The sequence below is a fragment of the Lissotriton helveticus genome, chromosome 4_1 (genome assembly GCF_964261635.1).
Source record: "Lissotriton helveticus chromosome 4_1, aLisHel1.1, whole genome shotgun sequence".
In the NCBI taxonomy this organism is placed as follows: Eukaryota; Metazoa; Chordata; class Amphibia; order Caudata; family Salamandridae; genus Lissotriton; species Lissotriton helveticus.
Window position 1 is genome coordinate 448,247,658 of NC_136063.1, and position 19,709 is coordinate 448,267,366.

Consider the following 19,709-nt stretch of genomic DNA (forward strand, 5'->3'; position numbering starts at 1 on the left):
TTCTGAAGTTGTGTGATTGTCCGCTTAAATTTCCTTAGTAGGATCAGTCCCGAGCTGGAGAGACACAGTACTTCGGTCCTTCGGCGCTGCCTTCCATGAGTTAGTCTCGTGGTGCCGCTTCTCAGTTGACCATCAGGGTGACGATCAATTTGGTTCTAAGAGAAGGTGCTCCCTCCACGACGCGGGCCGCCGTTTAATATGTTGAACACCAAATGCCCGAAAGCTGTTTCGGAGGGTCACTCTGCCAAAGGATCACCATCTGGTTTAGCTTTTCCTGCTCCCCACCGCGTTCTTGAATTTTTGTCTGCCTTACGCGTTTCGATGCACCTCGCATCTCATCAGAGGCTTGCTGTCACAATTCAGAGGAAGTGGCTCTCTTTTTTTTCCATTAAGAAACTGGCTTGATTAGTTCAGCCCTCCCCCCGCATAGCATGCTGGGAGTGGTGGTTCCTTGAAAGATTGCCTCATTATTTTCCCTCAGTGGGTACCTTCTGAAGTTGTGTGATTGTCCGCTTAAATTTCCTTAGTAGGATCAGTTCCGAGCTGGAGAGACACAGTACTTAGAACCAAATTGATCGTCCTCCTGATGGTCAACTGAGAAGCGGCACCACGAGACTAACTCATGGAAGGCAGCGCCGAAGGACCGAAGTATGGCGTCTCTCCAGCTCGGGACTGATCCTACTAAGGAAAATTAAGCTGACAATTACACAACTTCAGAAGGTACCCAATGAGGGAAAATAATGAGGCAATCTTTCAAGGAACTACCACTCCCAGCATGCCATGCAGGGGGAGGGCTGAACTAATCAAGCCAGTTTCCTAATGGAAATAAAATAGAGCCACTTCCTCTGAACTGTGACAGCAAGCCTCTGATGAGATGCGAGGTGCATCGAAACGCGTAAGGCAGACAAAAATTCAAGAACGCGCTGGGGAGCAGGAAAAGCTAAACCAGATGGTGATCCTTTGGCAGAGTGACCCTCCGAAACAGCTTTCGGGCAATTGGTGATCAACATATCAAACGGCGGCCCGCGTCGTGGAGGGAGCAGCTTCTCTTAGAACCAAATTGATCGTCCTCCTGATGGTCAACTGTGAAGCGGCACCATGAGATTAACTCATGGAAGGCAGCGCCGAAGGACCGAAGTACGGCGTCTCTCCAGCTCGGGACTGATCCTACTAAGGAAAATTAAGCTGACAATTACACAACTTCAGAAGGTACCCACTGAGGGAAAATAATGAGGCAATCTTTCAAGGAACTACCACTCCCAGCATGCCATGCGGGGGGAGGGCTCAACTAATCAAGCCAGTTTCTTAATCAAAATAAAAGAGAGCCACTTCCTCTGAACTGTGACAGCAAGCCTCTGATGAGATGCGAGGTGCATCGAAACGCGTAAGGCAGACAAAAATTCAAGAATGCGCTGGGGAGCAGGAAAAGCTAAACCAGATGGTGATCCTTTGGCAGAGTGACCCTCCGAAACAGCTTTCGGGCAATTGGTGATCAACATATCAAACGGCAGCCTGCGTCGTGGAGGGAGCACCTTCTCTTAGAACCAAATTGATTGTCCTCCTGATGGTCAACTGAGAAGCGGCACCACGAGACTAACTCATGGAAGGCAGCGCCGAAGGACCGAAGTACGGCGTCTCCCCAGCTCCTGACTGATCCTACTAAGGAAAATTAAGCTGACAATTACACAACTTCAGAAGGTACCCACTGAGGGAAAATATTGAGGCAATCTTTCAAGGAACTACCACTCCCAGCATGCCATGCGGGGGAGGGCTGAACTAATCAAGACAGTTTCTTAATGGAAATAAAAGAGAGCCACTTCCTCTGAACTGTGACAGCAATCCTCTGATGAGATGCGAGGTGCATCGAAACGCGTAAGGCAGACAAAAATTCAAGAACGCGCTGGGGAGCAGGAAAAGCTAAACCAGATGGTGATCCTTTGGCAGAGAGACCCTCCGAAACAGCTTTCGGGCAGTTGGTGATCAACATATCAAACGGCGGCCCGCGTCGTGGAGGGAGCACCTTCTCTTAGAACCAAATTGATCGTCCTCCTGATGGTCAACTGAGAAGCGGCACCACGAGACTAACTCATGGAAGGCAGCGCCGAAGGACCGAAGTACGGCGTCTCTCCAGCTCGGGACTGATCCTACTAAGGAAAATTAAGCTGACAATTATACAACTTCAGAAGGTACCCACTGAGGGAAAATAATGAGGCAATCTTTCAAGGAACTACCACTCCCAGCATGCCATGCGGGGGGAGGGCTGAACTAATCAAGCCAGTTTCTTAATGGAAATAAAAGAGAGCCACTTCCTCTGAACTGTGACAGCAAGCCTCTGATGAGATGCGAGGTGCATCGAAACGCGTAAGGCAGACAAAAATTCAAGAACGCGCTGGGGAGCAGGAAAAGCTAAACCAGATGGTGATCCTTTGGCAGAGTGACCCTCCGAAACAGCTTTCGGGCAATTGGTGATCAGCATATCAAATGGCGGCCTGCGTCGTGGAGGGAGCACCTTCTCTTAGAACCAAATTGATCGTCCTCCTGATGGTCAACTGAGAAGCGGCACCACGAGACTAACTCATGGAAGGCAGCGCCGAAGGACCGAAGTACGGCGTCTCTCCAGCTCGGGACTGATCCTACTAAGGAAAAGTAAGCTGACAATTACACAACTTCAGAAGGTACCCACTGAGGGAAAATAATGAGGCAATCTTTCAAGGAACTACCACTCCCAGCATGCCATGCGGGGGGAGGGCTGAACTATTCAAGCCAGTTTCTTAATGGAAATAAAAGAGAGCCACTTCCTCTGAACTGTGACAGCAAGCCTCTGATGAGATGCGAGGTGCATCGAAACGCGTAAGGCAGACAAAAATTCAAGAACGCGCTGGGGAGCAGGAAAAGCTAAACCAGATGGTGATCCTTTGGCAGAGTGACCCTCCGAAACAGCTTTCGGGCAATTGGTGATCAATATATATATATATATATATATATATATATATATATATTTATATATATATATATATATATTCTGACTACCAGAGGAAAGGTGCAGCCAACAAAGAAGTGAGGCAAAACAATCCAGCGTCTGTCCGTCTGAGTCTCCCTGGTAGACTCCTATTGTTCATCCGCGGTGGTGCTAGTGAGCACTTCTCGATGGAGATGCGCGATCGCAGCCCTTTCTGAAAAATTCACTTCACTCAGGATAGGGCACCCTCCCTCCTGGTAAGACACCCTCAACTTATCCTGTCTAGTGTCTCGGACAATGCACCAATCTCCATTCCCATATCTATTGTTGGTACTGCATACAGGGTACATACAACCTATTCTTTATCCATGCAGTCCATCCCTGCTAATCTGACTTTTCCTTTGGTGCACGGTCTCTCAGTCGGGTACGTAAATTGTACCTAACCACTCCGAGTCCTGTGTCGTCACGGAAAAGGATCTTAAATTCAAGGGGCCAAGGGACTGAGACTCAAGGTCCTGTGAGCCAGATGGAGGAGGATCCTGGACAGCCCGTACTTCTGGGGGAACTGCCTCTGTCTTTCTGATTTATCAGTCCAACATCCCTCATCATCTAAACATCTGTTCTTTCCTGCCATATTGCTAACTCGTCAATTGTTGCTTCCCTTTGGATTTCCTTAATGTTCTCCAATGTATCTTCAAATATCGCATTGTCGGGTACCCATCTAGCAGGACATGCCACAAACATTCTTTTCATCTTAGATCTGGCTGTCTCATTTGCTGTCTGATCTGCAAACGCATTTCCCCTCCCAACATCATCAGTAACTGCCTTGTGGGCACTGCACTTCACTATTGCTAACTTTTTGGGAAGTGTCAGAGCTGACAAAAGCCTCTGTATCAGCGGGCAATTCTGGATCTTTAATCCATGCGAAGTCAAGAATCCCCTCTCTGCTCATAGCCGCCCAAAATTATGGGCGACCCCGAAGGTGTATAAATATTGACAGTCAGTCCCTCACTTAACTCGCATGCTCAAAGGTGAGCAACTAGCTCTAACGCTTGGGCCGATTGATAGGGAACAGGTGATGCCTCGACTACAGTACGCAGCGTAGTAACAGCGTACGCTGCTGTGCTGGTGCCATCTGGTAATCTAGAACCAAGAGCCCCATCGACATATAGTTCCCCTTATGGGTCAGATAGGGGAACATCAGTCAGGTCTACCCATCCCTTCGTCTCTTCCTCAGTCCGAAAAATACAGTCATGTATATCTATTTCCTTACCTTCAGAAGGCAGGGATAGTAACGTGACTGGGTTCAGAGTGGCATATTGTTTTATAGTGACTTGTGGGGCAAAGAAGTTGAATTCATAACCAGTCAGACATGCACTGGTGAGGTGCTTTGTCTTGGTTTTGTTCAAAAGTGTGTCCACAGCATGAGGTACTATAAATGTGAGATCAGTATCAAGGACGAGCCCTGCTGATTGACGAATAGGGACGACCACAGCCACGATTGCTCTTAGACAGCTCTGGAGAGCTCCTGCGATGTTGTCAAGAAGAGCAGAAAAATAATCACACAGCCTCTGCTTACCTCCAAAGGCTTGTGTTAGGACAGAGAGCGCACAGCCAGCCATCTCATGTACATACAAAGTAAACAGCTTCTGATAATCAGGTGAAGCGCAACCTTTAATTGCTCAGAAGCTTGTTGACATTCAGTCCTCCAGGGCAAGTGTACATGCACTTCTTTAGTGGTTAGCTGCTGCAACGGTTTTGTTAGTAAAGAAAAATTAGGAATCCAGTGCCGACAGTATGAATTGATGCCAATAAAAGCCCTCACATCCTTTTGTGTTTTAGGGATGGGCATGTTAATAATAGCAATAATGTGTGTGGTTGTTAGTCTCCTTTCCTCCTTCGACAGTAGGTGAACTAAATTGGTGACCTCCAGTCAACAATACTGAAACTTTGAAAGGGACACTTTATGCCTGTGCTGTCCCAAATGCAGTAGTAATTTGACTGTTGCATCTTTGCAACCTTCATCAGTGTCAGAAGCTATCAAGAGGTCATCGACGTACAGTAGCAATACATTACCTGAGGGAAGTGTGAGGGAATCCAATTGTCTTTTTAAAGCTTGACTATATATACTAGGACTTTGAGTATACCCCTGAGGAGCGCGACAGAATCAGAAGCTTCCGCCGGCCAGAGTGAACCCAAAAAGGTGCCTGCTATCTGGATGAATGGGAATGCTAAAGAAAGCATTTTTCAAATCAATCACAGAAAAGAATTTGGCAGTGGAAGGAATCATCGTCAGAAGGCCGCTGATGTCCGGTACCACTGGACACTGAGGGACCACTATTTTATTAACCTCACGCAAATCGATTATAAAATGATAGACATCAGGATAAGCATCAGAGAGATCCAAGAGTGCTTTCTTAAGGATGGGGAGAATAGGGCTATTACACACATTCACTGCTGTCTCCTCAATTACACCCGATTTAATCAAATCCTGTATAATCTGCAACAGAGCTCACTCCCCTGCCTGCCGTATTTTGTACTGAGGAATACGAGGAAACAAAGCATTGTCTTTTACCCTAATAGAAACTGGAGGTATATGCAACAACCCTGCGTCTGTATAACCCTTAGCCCACAGTGTGGGCGGCACCATCTTTAGAAAAACAATGTTTGGTACTAGTCACATTTTGTCCTATTGTCATATAGATGCCATCCGGGGAACAAGAAATTGTAGCATACAACTTCTTCAACAGATCTACTCTGATTAAATTCTCTACACAATTTGTAGCCAATAAGAATGGCAAATCTACGGTAAAAGGGCCAATAGTCAAAGCAAGGGGTTCGGAAATGGGTCTCACGACCGGTACACCAGAAAAACCTATTGAATCGTTACTTTGGCCAGACCACTTGCTCCATATAAATATGACAGTTATGGGGAAGTACATCTGGGAAGTATTGTGGAACCCTAAAGCAGACTGTCCACTAAATGCCCACACACACCACTCTTAGAGTGTGTGACACGGTCACTGGGGCCAAAGGGCTAACTACCTTCCCTTCTCCTCTCCCGCCTTTGCATTTCAACCCGGCATTCCCACCCGCACTGCAACTCGGCCCCATTGAGGCGTGGACGGTGGGAGGCTGCTTAATGGTCTCAGGCCTATTTTATAATTGGGATGTACGATCTTTTGAAAATTGCGCCCAAGACTTTCACCTCCCCTCCACGTTACCAGTACAATCACATTGGATATCTCACCCGGACATGCAGGAAGCGGCCACAAGAGAGCTCACACCCATTGAGCAGTTTGCGAAGCTTAGTAGCGGTACAAAGGGCAATATCTCCTTTCTATACAAACTGTTGTTGGATACTTTACACACCCCCTGGCCCCGATATAAAGACCACTGGGAGGGAGTTCTAGATGGCTCCATTACGTAAGCTCAATGGACGGAGTGGTGAGGGATATCCCCAAGTTCAACCATTCCATGGGGCTTAGGGAGGCGCATTATAAATTATTATTTGATTAGTATCTCTATCCTACTGAACTTAAGAAAATATTCCCCCAGACGACGTCAGACCATTGTTAGATGGGCTGTGGGCTACTGTGTGATTTTCAACATATTTGGTGGGAGTGCCCCACGATCCAACCCTTCTGGTCAGAGATACTGGCACAGCTGAAAGACATTTTAGGATATCCACTACCAGAGGAGCTAGGGTTTGTACTCTTAGGCTTATGAAATGATTCTTTACGATTCAAAAACATGGGGACAAATCCATTATGTGGCTCTGATTAGGGCGGCCAAACTGGCAGTGGCAGCTGCAGGGAAAAAGTTGAGGCCCCCTCTCTAACCCAATGGCATGGCAGGCTGTGGAAAGCAATAACGATGGAACGGCTAGTGACAGACTCCTACAAAAATTTTGAGTATGTGTGGGGCCCACTGGTGTCATTTCTTTCAATGGGCTAACCACTGTGTGCCTGTCCCACCAGAATGAGGGCGCTCCATTTGCTCCAATTTTGAATGTACTAGTCCGTGGGGAGAATGAGTGACTTATTACATCGCCAAAATACCACTGAGAATTGCTGTGGGTATACAGCTCCATCTCTGGATACGACCTATTCCCTCATGTACTACACTTCTTTTATTTTTGTTATTATTGGGTGTGGGGTTGGTAGGGTGGGGGTGGGAGGCGACATGCACCTGGTTTGGGGGGATTTATTTTGTGAAGGTTGTTTCAACTTGGTTATGTCTACTTCTCTACGGATGATCACTGTTACACTGGAAATAGCAACTCTACTGGGCTGAGGAGTAATAACATCCGGTGTATTGTATTTTCTTTTTATTCATTTGTTACTTGAAAAATAAACAAGAATTTTGACAAAATAAATATATTGCACTTGTAATAAGGTGGGCAGGACATTCATGATGTTTGTAATATGTTTGTGTGGAGTACTCATCTACCAAACTATAAATCAGGCTCTTTTACTTTATTGGGTAGGGTAAGTCCACTGTATTGATCTCATGATGTTGAAGGTGATTTTTGCCTCATTGTTAACCTCTAATTCAAGTATAAGTTTACAGTTCATATTTCCCAGCAACTTTGTTTACTTCAGTGTATGTCATAAGGGGAGATCTGCTTTCTTTGGGCCAGGCTGAAGTTGGAGCATATATTTTCTATGTTCCACAACTTCAACACTCAGTATTGGAGAAATTTAATTTCAGATGGCTTTGAAGTATACATTTGATAACTGCTTTTCGGCATTTAGGAAGTCTCAATACATTAGTCTGGTGTTTTTTTACATGTAAGAATAATTCATAGGTCTGGCTGCCATTGGGATTCTATGAGTAACTTTACAGGTTTCTTTGGCAAAATATGGAAGTTGCTTCCCCCTGGGATGTCTGTCATTTTGTTGCCTCCACAGGGTGTTCAAGTTTACCCAGAGTAGCTTGTGGGCATAATTCTATGCTTCCTCCCAAGGCTGTTCAGGCTTACAGCATTGTTTACTATTGCACAGAGGGGTCATGCAACCATCACTGGGAGGCTGTTCGTGAAGGTTGGTTGGAAATATTACCTTTGTTCTGCTCATTCTCTATTCTTGCTTATAAATTGTTGGTAATCTTAAGTCGTTTTTCCCTTGGTGTCCCTTTGGGATGTAGCAAATAGGAACAGGTTTGATGGGAAGTGATTAGAGTGTTTCATTCTATGTTGAGGCCCTTTCCCATTGAAAGGGTATTGGCTCTATTTGTTTCCTGGGGTCGTCTTTGGCTGGTGGTCTGTACTAGTTTTACAGCTGCCGCTGTCATTTCTTGCTAGGTCAGCCTGTGTACACTTCCACCCTCAGGTGGATTCATTTGAAAGGGGAAGGTATCTCCTGCAGACCTAGCAGTGACTCCTCTGTGAGTTGAGTAAGATATCGGAGACCTTCAGGTCGGTGCCCACAAATAAGATCAAGTTGAGTATTGCTGTTTGTGCTCACCAGCCCAATTACTACAGTTAACCAAAGGAGAAATAAGGGACAACCCAGCATTCCAAGGAATATGCATATTCCAGTAATTTAAGTATGCAATGGCTCCCTCAGAAGAGGATTGGAAGAACCACTTCACAATAAATTAGACTAACTCTACCTGTGAAAAAACGTAAAGAAAATTGAATAGAAATATAAAAACAGCAAACATGTTATCTCTTTTTCATTGTCTAGCTTTGCACCTTACACTTTTGTCACTAACCAGCAGCAGTCCTGCTCCATCACATTGACCACTTACTTGTTCTTCGAATGTAATTCGAACAGAATAAAACTAGATTAGCTTTGCTAAATGGAATTATCTTGACAGTCTTGATTTACTTTAAGGGTTTTTGTGGTTAGACTTAGCTTCAGATATTTAGTGGTTCTTCAAACCTTCTTCTTAGGGTCCATTGAATACTTGCATTAAAATTACTACAGTTGGCAGACATACTCACTTTGCTTCTCTAGAATTTACAGGAACGCCAATTATCAAAGTGACTTCCTTCAGTCATGGTGAGTTTTATGCTATACTCACCTTAGAAAAGGCGGAGATCCATATTGATAGCATCTTCTCTGCTTAACATCCTACTCATAGGGTGGCACAGTAGTAGTTATTTCATTGCCTGCTCTTCCCTCCCACTAGTTCCGCCGCTTCGAATCACTAGGTGTTACCCGTTGCCCATGATCTGGGTAAACTGGCCGAGAGCCAGCAAAGCACTTGCCCTACTCCCTGTTTAGGAAAAGAAGTGACCCAATCAGTTTCCGCGTTCGGCCGAGTGAGGGAGCTGCCGGTGCTTCACTGCGAGTGCCGCTCTGTAGCGGTTGGAGCCGAGGAAGCCCTTCAGCCGCGGCAGGAGCCCCGAAAGCTGCAAGAAGTGGCTGGCTGCCGCGAGTGCCTCTCCGGTGGCGGCAGAAGCCGCGAATACCTTTCAGCAGCCCAGGAAGCCGCAAGAGGAGGCAGGAGATCGCGAGTGCCTCTCCGGTGGTAGCTGGAGCCGCGGAAACCCTTCGGCAGCCCAGGAAGCCTCAAGAGGAGGCAGGAGATCGCGAGTGCCTCTCCGGTGGCGGCTGGAGCCGCGGAAACCCTTCGGCAGCGGTGGGAGCCACGAGGGTCTTACCCCGCGCCGGAGGGAGTCACAAGCCAAATAATTTAATTTAATTTTCCTCTTCAAAAGTGGCAGAAGCCGCAAGAGCCCTTCTGCAGCGGTAGGAGTTGCGAACATCTTTCCTGCAGAGGAAGGAACCGCAAAAGCCTCTCTGATGATCCCGGACTCACAGTAGTTCCAGGTTCCAGGTTTTGCGTGAGACCCAGGAGAGCGGGAGCGGGAAGCAGGTGAAGCAGGCGAAGCAGTAGAGCAGCTAGAGCAGCTGGCTCGGACCCGAGAACCGCAAACCATTTGTTGGAAACAGCCGGAAAGCTTCCTGTGTCTTGCCTACCCACGTCCTGCGGTAAGCGCCCAGGCTGTGTTGGAAGCGGCCGGAGCTGTTCTGCAAGCGCCCAGGCTGTGTTGGAAGTGGCCAGAGCCGGAGCCGCAAGACTGCAGAGCCGTTCTGTTGCCATCAGAGACCGCGACTTTGCTTCCACTTCTTGGGGCGGGTGAGGCTCCGGAAAGCGCGGTAGCAGCAGCCGCGGCCTGCGTTCAAGGGCAGCGGGGGCCGCGAGGGCTGATTTCACTGACTTCACCACACGTCAGCGGGAGCAGGTATTTGGTATTCCAAAGCGGCAGGAGCAGTGAATTCTAATTTTAAAGCGGCAGAAGCCGCGAACATTATTTTCGAAGCAGCAGTAGCTCCCCATATGTAAGTGGAGTGAGCTGATAACTCCTTCGGTGGCACTTGGAGCCTAATTGATTGTGCGGAGCCAGTAGCCAGGAGTAGCAAGCGCCAGAGAACTAGGGCGGGCGCCCCTCTGGCAATGTGAATGCTACTGGGAATTGAGAGAAGAGGCACATAGAGCACTCATTCCTCCACACTCTCCCTACCCCCATTCCAACAGGGCTTTTGTGAGGCCGAAAGTACCGGGGGGCAGGTTTCCTAAAATATCTTATATTCTATCCTCACCATGAGATCAGACTTAGAACAGTCCCCACACCCAAAGCAAGCATAAGAAAACAACCATTTCGCAGGAAAATGAGCGAAGAATTCACGTACTCATCCGACGAGGATACACCACAAGACACTCCAGATGCACCAGACGCCACTGTCAGCGTCTTCACCACCAAAACGCCACTGAAGACCGCAGGCCTTAGAAACACCAAGATCACAGATTTTTTAATTTCAGCCACACCATCCACTCCGCCAGCGTTGCAGGAACAGAATTCAAAGACCGTTATCAGCATTAAAAGAATGTCTCAGACGGCGACTTCATTAAACAAAGCCTTCAGCTCCAGAACAACACGCAGAGCAACAATCCTCAAGAGATCAGATACCATCCCTGGGAAAATCTCCAAAAATATTAAAATAAAATGACGAATCAACACACGGTGAATGCCCAAATAAATACAAGGGAGGAAGTTTGCGAGACCAACTCTGATTTTGCGCCAAGTGACGAGCGCACTGAGGGTACAATGGAAACATCCAATGTACCAATCGTACCAGAGACGCGGCGCTATTTAAGCCTAGGCTCATACTTTGGCCCGGCGGATTATGAGCTCGGGCCGACACTCGATTAGCTTTCCGGACAAGGTCCCAACAGAAAATGATAACAAGGATAAGCCCATAGATGAAAGGAAGATATCCAACAGCCAAACTCAGTCAAAGGGTGGCTTGCTAGACACAGAGGCACAAAAAAAGTATAACATCACGCCAAAAATCACTGTATGTCCAGATTCGCAGGAGGTATTCAATCCCTCCGGCGCTTGCCTTACAACAACCAGCCAAATGATCAACAGAAAAACAACAAATCGCCCGTCCGGGCTATTCCCTCTGCATTTTAACATTTCCTCACCAAGTAAAACAACTTCGCCAAAGTCCCTTGAGCAAAGGAACAGAATGGCTAATCAAACACTTACCCCAGATACGGGTCCGGGTGGAGACCGACGAGATCTACTAGACTCACGAGACCCACGAGCTCCAGGTTCAGCAAGGTACAAATTAAGGGACAAAGATCGGAGTATTCCCCAAGAACAGAGATACCTAGCAGATAATAGTTTGCCAGCTCACGCACCATTGTGGCCGCCGTTCATCAACATCATAGAAACCATCTCTTCAGCACTACTCCAGCACTCTGAAAAGTTGGAGTCACAGATAGACATTCTGCAAATCTTAGCTTCACACGTGCTGGGCATTGACAAAAAGATCCTTGAATTAATCTCTTTCATTGAACGGGTACAGAAAGACCCGCAAATAACGTACCACGAATGTCAGTGCTTCGAAACAATGAACCATCTCAAAGTGTTACCGGCCATCTTAACTGACATTCTGGCAGAGGTACAAAACAAACCAAATGATGCCCATAATTCCTCTGAAACTCCAGGCATAGGAATCCATTCCGAAAGCTCGTCAAGCTCAACCAATAGCACCATATCATATAGTGAGGACACAAGGGGGGACCAAACGGCTGACAGTCCAACACATCATCCCTCGATCACCCAGACAGAAATCATCGACGTCACAACATACCACCGCATAGGCATTCTGGAGCCAGCCAACACAGGGAAAGAAGCTGCCCAAATAAACGGGAACCAATTCAACAGAGGTATGGACGAGCCGGAAAACCTGGGGAGACAAGATCCGGGGATAACATCCAACGGGCCACAAAATCAGATCATCCCATTAACAAAGCGTGAATGCAAGAGACTGAGGAAAGCTAGACACACTAAGCACCAGGGAAAAAAATATCCTACAAGAATCATTAATCCAAACACAACCATAGGAACAACATCGCAAGGGCCGAATCGTAAAGAGTCGCCAAAGGCGGACCTGGTAGAACAAGTGGACCGCGGGCACATATCCCCAACCATGTTTCCGCCCCTGGAAGTTAAACCAACAGTCAACATAAAGAGCCAAAATGTCCCCATTTTTACACAAGCCCAAACGACCAGGCAACCGGCGGTCGGCTCTCCTGTGCAGAAGCAGCACGTAGAACAGAAAAACATCCCACATTACTTTCCGAAAATGGTGACGGTACTAAAAGAAACTCTCCCCGTAATGGAGCAACAACAGAGACCCACCTCACAAGCTCCGGTGGACCCAAGACCTCAGCAGGCTGTCTTTGAAATCGAGCCTGTAATTCAGTTGAATGTCCCAAACCAGGGCAGTCCGGCCAGACCATCAAAAGCAAACAATCAAATGTGGCTCACAAATCAGGAAGAGAAGCTAGATGCGGCCTATCCAGCGGGATCCACAGCGCAAGAAATAATACCGCACTACAATTCAAGAGGGAAGCATGACATTCTTAACTGGAGTGCCATAATAAAACTCTCTAACCTGTTTGAGACGTTAAAACATGTGAACTCAAACCACATAGAAAGTATTGAAGTTAAAATAATTCCTAACACAAACGGGAGAGAAATGACAGTGGCAACATGGAAGGACCCCGAAATAGCCATAAAAGTTTGGCGACACAGAGAAGAGTTCGCCAAGTGGGGTATTGAAATCAGACCGGTGCCGCCAGAAAGATACCCAGGCTCATTATCCATGTTGGCAGAAAATAGACCTAAATCAGAAGGCCAAATTCTCCGGGGGGCCATTGGTGGCATGGACACCGTCAAGGGGGATGGGCCAATTTACGAATCATCCATCAAGGCCAGTCAGGGGAATTCAAAGAATGCCGGAAAATACTACCCCCAATGCAAAACACATCGGATGCCAGGTTGGTGGAAGCATGAAAACCGACTCTGAAAGCCTGCTCGTGGAATATCAATGGTCTGGGGGGTAAAACCAATGATGTAGAATTAATGTCATTCCTGAAACAATTTGACATTATTCTACTCCAAGAAACCTGGTTAACGACTTCCCAGCATATAGATGGTTTTAACCCCTTCGATGCTTGTGACGGAACGGTTCCGTCATGAGTGCCGGTTGGGCTGTGCTTATGACGGAACCGTTCCGTCACGGCCCCGCCCGTTTTTTAGAACCTTCAGCACAGCGCGAAAATTCGCGCCGTGCTGAAGGTGTTAAGGAAATCCAACTACACGCCAACAAAAGAGGCCTTTCTGGAAGGGCAGCCGGACGTCTATCGATCTACTTGAACACTGGCATCCCTTGGACCTACGTTACCATCGACACAGGACAACAATGGATCCAGTGCATCAAAATTGAGTTGATGCAAGACCCCGGCAATGGACCGCAGAGGGCTCAAGACTCTTTGTCAATGATAATCTGTAATATTTATTTACATCCAGACTCCAAGAAAAAAGTGGAGAAAATTCTGACCTTAAAAGCCCTCATTAAATCAATGCAATCCATCTACCCGTAGGCGGGGCTAGTTGTGTCGGGTGACCTGAACATGTTCTTGCTTCAAAAGGACTACGCCCAAACAATGAACCAAAATAAACGGAACGGCCAACCTATCCCGAGAATCATAACAAATCACCGAAAAAAGGATAAGATCGGTCAACAGTGTGCTCTAATGTTTGCTGAGGTCGGAATGATCACTTTGAACGGCCGTTTTTCACAAGATCAACCAGCATCTTCAACCAGGATAGCCAAACTGGCCAAATCAGTGCTTGAATATACCATTGTGGATCTAGAGGTCTTACAAACCATCACCACTTATAAAATAATCCACAAACTGGATAGTGATCACAGTCTGCAAGTTTTTGAATTCAGTGTCCAACATAAAAGGGCCCCAGCCTGCAAAACCCTGACCGAATCTCCAAGTCTCTATAACCTCAAGAGACTAGTATGGAACGGAAATAACACCATACAGAAGCGACTGGAGAAGACTCATCCACCCACCAGGATAATTGGGAAAGATTGACTATAAGACTAACTGAGAGATTTGGCCATCATACCCATAGTCACAAAAGGAAATCATGTAAAGCACTCAAGCGTCCCTGGGCTCCATAGTGAGCAAGAAAAGGATCCTAAATCAAGAAATCAGAAAGTTACAAGCAATAGCCAAGATAAAGGGAGAAGACACGGCCAGACAAATCTACAAACTAAGGCAAAAATACAAAAAAGACGTTTGGTTGGAAAAATCCAAACACCAAACAGACATCTGACAATCACTATTAGCTTCCAGCAAATCAAATAACAACAGGAATTTTTGGGCAGAAATCAACAAAGTTGCAAACGGAGCGGCCCAGGTTTTCAATGCAAACATACTTGAGAAAGAGTGGATGCAGCATTTAGAGCAATCACAAAGCAATAACACTCCAGCACGGAGGCCATACCAGCAGACCGCTCATCAAAATAAAAACCAAGAAGATGACCTACAATTCTATGAAAACTGGATAACGCCATCCCAAGTAGCCATGGTACTTAAAAACTTGAGGTCCAAAGGTTCACCAGGCCCAAACGGTTTACCGAATGGACTTTTCAAACAAGATCAAGCCTTTTGCGCAGAATATCTTACCCCACTATACAACAATGCATTTCAGACCGGGAGTATTCCCCAGTCATGTAGAGGCAGTATTTTAAATCCAATCTTCAAGGCAGGTATAAGGTCCGATCCAGCCAATTACCTCCTCATCGCGCTCATAGATGTCGAGGCCAAAATGTATGCTTCGAACCTTTTGAGGGCCTTGGAAGACTGGGTTAGCGCAAATAAGATTCTGCCGATCACGCAGAAGGGTTTCATGCCGGGAACCAATACATCATGCAACCTGCTGGCGTTAAACCTCTTGGTGGATAAAGCAAGGGAAAAGTCAACCAAGCTGTATACGTGCTTCGTAGACCTCAAAGCGGCGTTCGACACAGTTCCGAGGGAGGCACTATGGCAAAAGATGGCAAATTGGAAAATACCATCAAAGCTGTTGCGGGCCATCATAAACCTATATTCATCTACTTGGGTTAGAATAAAACTAGGCAATGGCGACAAAACAACAGAAAAAATCCCCACCCACGTAGGCCTCAAGCAGGGCTGTGTACTGGCACCAACTCTCTTCAACATCTTCACCGCGGACTTGGACAAGTGCATCGCGGAGACACAAAGTGATCCACCAAAGCTAGCCCACCACAAAATTAGGAGCATACAGTACGCAGATGACATCGTACTTTGTAGTCAGACCCTGTTGGGCCTACAACGTTCCATCACGAAGCTCCATGAGTACATCGGTGCACAAGGCTTACAAATTAACTACAAAAAAACGAAGATCGTCTGTTTCGCCTCACGGGCAGGGAGGAAATCTTTGAAATGGCACATCGCAGGCAACACAATAGAGCTGACCCTCTCCTACAAATACCTGGGAGTAGTAGTCGACGCCAGGTGGAGTCTGAAAGAGCATCAATCATATAGAAAGGCCCAGGCAAACAAACTACGGTTCGTCCTAAATGTATTAAAAACGAAACTGAGATGCCCATCTAATTCACACCTGTTGAAGGTAATCGCGGCAAAGTTTTACCATCTCTTACATACAGGTCGGAATTGTATAGAGGAAAAGACGCAAATTTCTTGAACACACAACAATCAGAGTTGTTTAAATACATCTTTCAGATCCCGAGATTCGTATCCCAATCGCAGATTCGCTTGGAATTTGGTCTATTAAATCAGCACCATGTCAGACAAGCGGCCGCATTAAAAACAGGTTGGGAATTAAGGGCAGCACAAGAGGACACACTCATGGGCCTCTGTTGGACTGAGATGAACAACCAGACAAAGGCGAAAAACGCCTGGAAAGCAGTATTGGAGGATGTATTGTCAAACCTCAAAATGGAAAAGGCATGGAATTCCAACCAAACTTTTGCGGCTTTTAAAAAAGCAGCCAATGGGGCTGCAAAGCAAAGATCATGGATAACAGATAAAGCCGCATTAGCGAAGAAAAAACATGGTTGGATGGTGCTGGCCACGTATGAGAAAATGGAGCCGCAACCATATAACCCCAGCCACCCAAAAAACACTACTAAGATTACGGCTGGAATCCTTCATATTAAAAGACAAGACACCCGCATGGAAACAAACATGGCCGACTTCTGCCTGTAGACTATGTGGCCAAATGGAAGAATCACTGATGTATATATTGTGTATTTGTCCGTCTTTGACGAGCTTGAGACGTAATTATCTACTCCACATATTCCGTCTTTTTCAAATTGGATCATGCCGCCCGGCCGTCATGCTAGCACTGAACAGCTACCAGCTGCAGACAGCTTGCAGGGCTGCGAGATTTTGTCAAAAGGCATCGCAGTTAATCCTGAACACTGAGAAAAAGGAGAGATAAAGGCACAAATCTAAAGCATGAAGTGCTATGAACAGAGACATTGTAATTTCATCCATAATAATATTACTTACATAGACATTACAGAAAATTTTATTTTTAACCATACTGTCAGTTTGTACATTTTATCTTTAAATCATTTGTTTTTATGCGACAAAATTGTAAAGGTTTTAATTAACTACAAACAATAAAAAACTTAAACACCATTGCCCGTTCATTGCCTGTGGGAGGAGGCATTGTAGTCCATGGGCCACCACCTGCACCCCTGAGACATCTCAAAATTATTTCTAAAATGGAAGCTGGCTCATAGGGATTACTTTCCATTTCCGAATCGGTTACCACCCCAGCAGGGAAGGAGGTAACTGTTCAATGTTTTGCAACTGCAGTTGAGAGCACCAACCATTGATACATTAATTAGGGCCATATGTATCATTCCAAATTGCAATCGCAAACACCGAAATTCGCAGACTTTCGGCGTTTTGCGATCGCAATATTGGCTCAGTGGTGTGTATGAAAGGAAAACTGCCTTTCAAAATAAGGAATCGCTAAATTTGCGATACCTTATTTTGCAATTGCATTTAAGGAATTGCAAATTGCTATTCCTTAAATGTAATGTAAGAAGCACAGAAAAAGTGCAATTTGGCCTTAAGGAATCGCAAATTACCACCAACTTGAAGTTGAAAAATGCACTTTGCCATGGACTTTTCAGGGGTGCAACAGGGTGCCCTTTTGACACCCTGTCACCCTTGAAATTGCATTCTCAATTTGTGATTCTCTAATTGAGAATCGCAAATTGAGAATGTCTTCCCATTGATTCCTATAGGCCTCTAGGTCCATAGCAATGAATTGCAATTTGCGATTCGCAATTAAGGAATATATAGGATTCGCAAAATTATTTGCAAATCCTACATACATAGCATTTTGCGATTCTCAAATAGAGATTCTCTAAAATTCGCTATTTGAGAATCGCAAAACCAAAGTTTCATACATATGTCCCTAAGTGACTTGCACAGAGTAGGGAATCACCTCCTTCACGCCCCTTACAGTTTGCGATTCGTAAAGGGTGGCAAAATACCTTTTACGAATTGGAAAGACTCATAAAAGGGACATATTATGAAAAAGTGTTTTGCAGTCAAAAAGCCTTATTCACACGCTTTCACCCACAAAAACCTTCAGTACATGAGGCGTAGAGTGCTGTAAGTATCATGGACAGATTAAGAATGGAGCAATTTACGCAACTCACTAGTGAAGATAATACAGGCCATATCTCCAACACCAATGATCATTGTCTAGTAAAACACTATTAAACAGGTATAAACTACCATCTGACCAACTAAACACCTATAAATAAACCATTCTATCTTCAGTAGCGAAGTCCATGGTGAACTGAAGCAAGTGGTCAACTCACATTTATGAAAAAAACGTTGTTCAACACCTTGGGTAATATACCGGGAAAAGCAGCTTCCATAGAGCTTTAGTGCTCTATTGAAAAGCAAAATATTGTGCCACTAGGAACTACTGAGAGATTGCAAATTACTTCTATCCTAATAGCATTGACATGAATGGTTATTTTAGCATACATACTGACCTGTCACGGTTAAGATTAACATGTAACTTTGAACTTTCTGATACGATTTTTTTAAATTTCAGTATGTATTCTTTGCATCTGCAAAAGATAAGAATGGAAATTGGCTGGAACGACCAGTAGAAGTTGTAGTAAATGTTGAGAACATCAATGACAATCCACCGGTGTGTGAAAACGCCCTGACTCGATTTGAAGTTCAAGAAAATGAAGGCATTGGTAAGAAATAGCACCTAATTCCCCTTACCCATCTGCTATTTTTTTTTATTCTACCAGATTAAGAAAGCAGTTTGCGGTTTACTGTATGTGCATGTCAGGATGAAAATAAACTGCAGCATTGGGCAGCATATACTCTCTATAAATGGTATTCATTCTTTCATTTTTTTCAGTCGTAGGTTGAACTGAGTTGCTAGTTTCGTGAATTTTATTATAACCTAGATTTGCAAATGTAAATCTACAGGAAAACAATAAAACGTACTGAATTGCTTTGCATTTCATCCTCCTTTTTACTTACCTAGTAACTTCAGAATGCTCCAGTGCTATTACATGCCACAAGCAAATGAAATTCACCTTTATCCAGGTGAATTTGCTCCTACAAACATCAGAATAGGCCCGGTTACTTACCGCTAATCTTCAATACTCTGAATTCAGATCTTCCTCTTTACAGTGCTTACTGGGGGAGATTACATTTCAGAGAGCAGAAGTAGTTTACCAAAGTAAAAAAAAAAAAAAAAAACTACACAAATTGACAACTTTTGTTTCTTGAGAAGACATCATGTAGCAGATTTCAGCCCACAAAACGTCCTAATTATATCAAGCTTTCTGCTGAAACAAAATTTCATTAGACATTTTCTGGTTGCACCTCTGAACTAAGGAGGGCTGGGAAGCTAACGTAGGACTGTGAGGAGGATGACCTGAACTTGGAGTAATAAAGATCAGTATATAACCAGCCCAGTATATCCTCGTCCGTGTTCCTCATTTTCGTCCTTATTGGGTGAAACATTTTCCAGGGTAATTAGTCAAGTAGAAAATTAGCAAAGACAAACATTGTGCCACCCAAAATAATTTAATGACAAGAAATGATGTCAATGAAGTGGAATGCAAGCTGCATTCAGAACCTTTTCCACAAACATAGCTGAAGCTCAACCCCCACCTGGAGATGGTAATGTTTTACGAAAGTATGCGGAGAAGACCATGTGCCTGCCATACAGACGTCCGTCATCGAGGCTCCTTTCAACATCGCCCATGAGGCAGACATGCCTCTAGTCGATCGTCCCTGGGCTGATCTTGGCAGCTCCTGATCCTCATTCCCATAAGAAGGAATAATGGTCTGCTTCAACCATTTACTCAGGGTA

The 19,709-nt window shown here is 45.3% G+C and overlaps 1 protein-coding gene across 1 annotated transcript in view; it reads left to right on the forward strand.

Annotated features, from left to right (window-relative positions):
- CDH17 (cadherin 17) overlaps positions 1–19,709 on the forward strand; it is a 408,277-nt gene that overhangs the window by 253,451 nt on the left and 135,117 nt on the right. Inside the window, exon 9 of the mRNA XM_078687034.1 lies at positions 18,423–18,573. Within this exon, the coding sequence (XP_078543160.1) occupies positions 18,423–18,573 (151 nt within the window). The remainder of the gene's footprint in view (positions 1–18,422; positions 18,574–19,709) is intronic.